Source organism: Canis lupus, chromosome 16, assembly GCF_011100685.1.
Source record: "Canis lupus familiaris isolate Mischka breed German Shepherd chromosome 16, alternate assembly UU_Cfam_GSD_1.0, whole genome shotgun sequence".
Lineage (NCBI taxonomy): Eukaryota > Metazoa > Chordata > Mammalia > Carnivora > Canidae > Canis > Canis lupus.
In genome coordinates this window covers 5,603,430-5,606,472 of record NC_049237.1, presented here as the reverse complement: position 1 = coordinate 5,606,472, position 3,043 = coordinate 5,603,430, and the positions used below count along the sequence as shown (strand labels likewise).

Genomic DNA, 3,043 nt, shown 5'->3' with positions numbered 1-3,043 from the left:
CTGTGACCAGTGAAAAGTTGGTAAGTTGCTTAATGTCTTTCCAAGACTCAGTTTCTTTATCACTAAAATGGGTATAATAACATGTCAAGAGGCTATGTAAGAATTAAATTACGTTAGAGCATAATGTACCCAGTGTGTGGTCTAGCCTATAATATATTATGAATAAGTGATATCTGCTACTAATATTGTTAGTCAGAGAGGCAAAGGATGGAAGATTCTAACTGGACCATGGACTCTGACCAAGTGATTTCTCCCCCCCCCTCCCCCCAGGAGAGCTAAGTCCTGTATCTCCAGTATGGAAGTGGAGAACCAGACCCAGGTCACCAAGTTCATTCTGGTGGGGTTTCCTGGGAACTGGGGCATGCGGGTAGCAGTGTTCCTGATGTTCCTCATGGCCTATATTGTGACAGTGGCTGAAAATGTGGTCATCATCCTGCTGGTGCAGCAAAACCGGCCACTGCACAAGCCTATGTACTTCTTCCTGGCCAACCTGTCTTTCTTGGAGACCTGGTACATCTCTGTGACTGTGCCTAAATTACTATTTAGTTTTTGGTCTGTGAACAACAGTATCTCCTTCACTCACTGTATGATACAACTTTACTTCTTCATTGCCCTCATGTGCACAGAATGTGTGCTCCTGGCTGCCATGGCCTTTGATCGTTATGTAGCCATCTGCCGTCCACTCCACTACCCCACCATTATGAGCCATGGGCTTTGCTTCCGCTTGGCTCTTGGTTCCTGGGCCATTGGCTTTGGCATCTCCTTAGCTAAGATTTACTTTATCTCTCGCCTCAGTTTCTGTGGCCCCAATGTCATCAATCACTTCTTCTGTGACATCTCTCCAGTACTTAACCTCTCCTGCACAGACATGTCTGTAGCTGAGCTGGTAGACTTTGTCCTGGCATTGGTCATCTTTCTCTTCCCCCTCTCTATCACTGTTCTGTCCTATGGATGCATCCTGGCCACTGTTCTACGCATGCCTACCGGAAAGCAGAAAGCGTTCTCTACTTGTGCCTCCCACCTTGTGGTGGTCACCATCTTCTATTCAGCCACGATTTTCATGTATGCCAGGCCCCGAGCCATCCATGCCTTCAACATGAACAAAGTGATTTCCATCTTCTATGCTATTGTCACCCCTGCACTCAACCCTTTCATTTATTGCCTAAGGAACAGAGAGGTCAAAGAGGCTCTGAAGAAACTGGCCTATTGCCAAGCTATCTGATCAGACTAGTCACTTACTTACTAGTAGAAGTTAGAATTATTAGAATTTGATTTGGTGCCCTCCTTCCGTCCTTGGTACTTTCTCCTTTAATGCCTGAGCTTATGATACTCATGTTAATACGACATCACCACATCCACATCAACCACAGGCTGTTGGCTATGTTGTGAGGTCTGCATTGGCACATGTGGTCTGTGGTCTAAGGGCATAGCCCTTGTAGAGAGAATTCTCTTTGGCTGGAACCTAAAATAGGGTTTTGACACTGTGAGTAAATCCCTAATGGAGTGAAGTGGGTGAGCAAGTTGGTAGCATCTGAATGAGCTGTTTGGGGATCTAGCAAGCATTAAAGGTTGTGGGCCAACAGATTTGGGATGGCTTCCTGACTAAGACAGAGGTAGCAGCGTCCTCAACAATCCCATCCTGGATGTTGTGCTGGCAGCCAATCTCAGTAGAGACTGTCCTCTAGTCCGCCCAATATTTTTTGTAAGCAGCCGGTTCCTTGCATTACAACATTTCTTCTTCAGGTAGCTAGAGTGCATTCTGTTAACTGTACATGAACTATACCTAATAAAATTGTAATTTGTCTTCCGACATCACTGATACTGTGGCTTTGTATTGAATTTCATATTTCCCTTCTAGATATTACAATATGTTTGTATCATCTAGTGGATGAGCAAAAAATAAGTGGTAAATAAATAAATATTAGCAAACATATTATTTGCTGAAGGAAACTTTAATCAACTTTTCTTCTCCCTCCTCTTCAATCTACTTTTACTCCCTCTGGCTGTCTTTTCTCAGAATACCATCTCAAATACAAGCAACTGGTCCAAGTTTAGTATTTGACAGATTCCCGTACCATACCAGAGTGACTCTCAGCTCTCCTACTTGTTTATCTGATACCCTGCTGTGAACACTAGACTCTCTGATCAAATGTGCCACACATGCACAGAAGGGTATAGATGTGCCCACTCTTGATTCAGTTTGTCAATGACAAAGGGAGCTATACTTTAAGCTGCATTCAATATAACATGGTAGTGTCAGCAGAAACTTATTTATTTTTAAAAGACTTTATTTATTCATGAGAGACACACAGAGAGAGAGAGAGAGAGAGGCAGAGACACAGGCATAGGGAGAAGCAGTCTCCTTGCAGGGAACCTGATGCAGGACTCGATTTCAGGACCCCAGCATCATGACCTGAGCCAAATGCAGATGTCAACTGCTGAGCCACCCAAGTGCCCCTCAGCAGGAATTTAAACCTTCCATTAGAACAGTTGAAAACAGAATGGCTTTTAGCATTTTCACATCTTTCACCTGAAAACAAATAATAATTTCAAAAAATGTTCTCTCTCTCTCTCTCTTTTTGTTTTTTTTTTTTTGTTTGTTTGTTTTTCTTTTTGTTTTTTTTTTAAAGTAAGAGGCATTAGGTATGATTCTTTGCTGGATTTTACAAACTTGCAGAACAGAACCTTAGAAGGTAAATAATGTACAATCACAGACAGTGGGTTGCAGAAGTTAAAAGCCCAGGTCTCCTGAGCCCTGGGTCTGTCCTTAGCTCATGGGATCTTTCTTGAGAGAAAACATGCTTTTTCAGCAGACAGAGTGTAGAAGGTAAGGATGTAGGGGTTTGGTTAGAATCATCAATTGTGGGGATCCCTGGGTGGCTCAGCGGTTTAGCACCTGCCTTCGGCCCAGGGTGTGATCCTGGAGACCTGGGATCGAGTCCCACGTCAGGTTCCCGGCATTGAGCCTGCTTCTCCCTCTGCCTGTGTCTCTGCCTCTCTCTCTTTCTCTGTGTCTCTGTCTCTCATGAATAAATAAAATCTT

At 43.6% G+C, this 3,043-nt stretch overlaps 1 protein-coding gene across 1 annotated transcript; it reads left to right on the top strand.

Moving 5' to 3' along the window:
- The first annotated feature begins 295 nt into the window (after positions 1-295).
- On the top strand, positions 296-1,222 carry OR6B1 (olfactory receptor family 6 subfamily B member 1). The gene has a single exon (NM_001388564.1). It carries the CDS (start codon positions 296-298, stop codon positions 1,220-1,222), a length of 927 nt encoding a protein of 308 aa, NP_001375493.1.
- Positions 1,223-3,043: the final 1,821 nt, after the last annotated feature.

Bases quoted from the DNA above. Each gene is read 5' to 3' on its own strand.
- OR6B1 (NM_001388564.1), top strand. From the start codon at position 296: ATGGAAGTGGAGAACCAGACCCAGGTCACCAAGTTCATTCTGGTGGGG.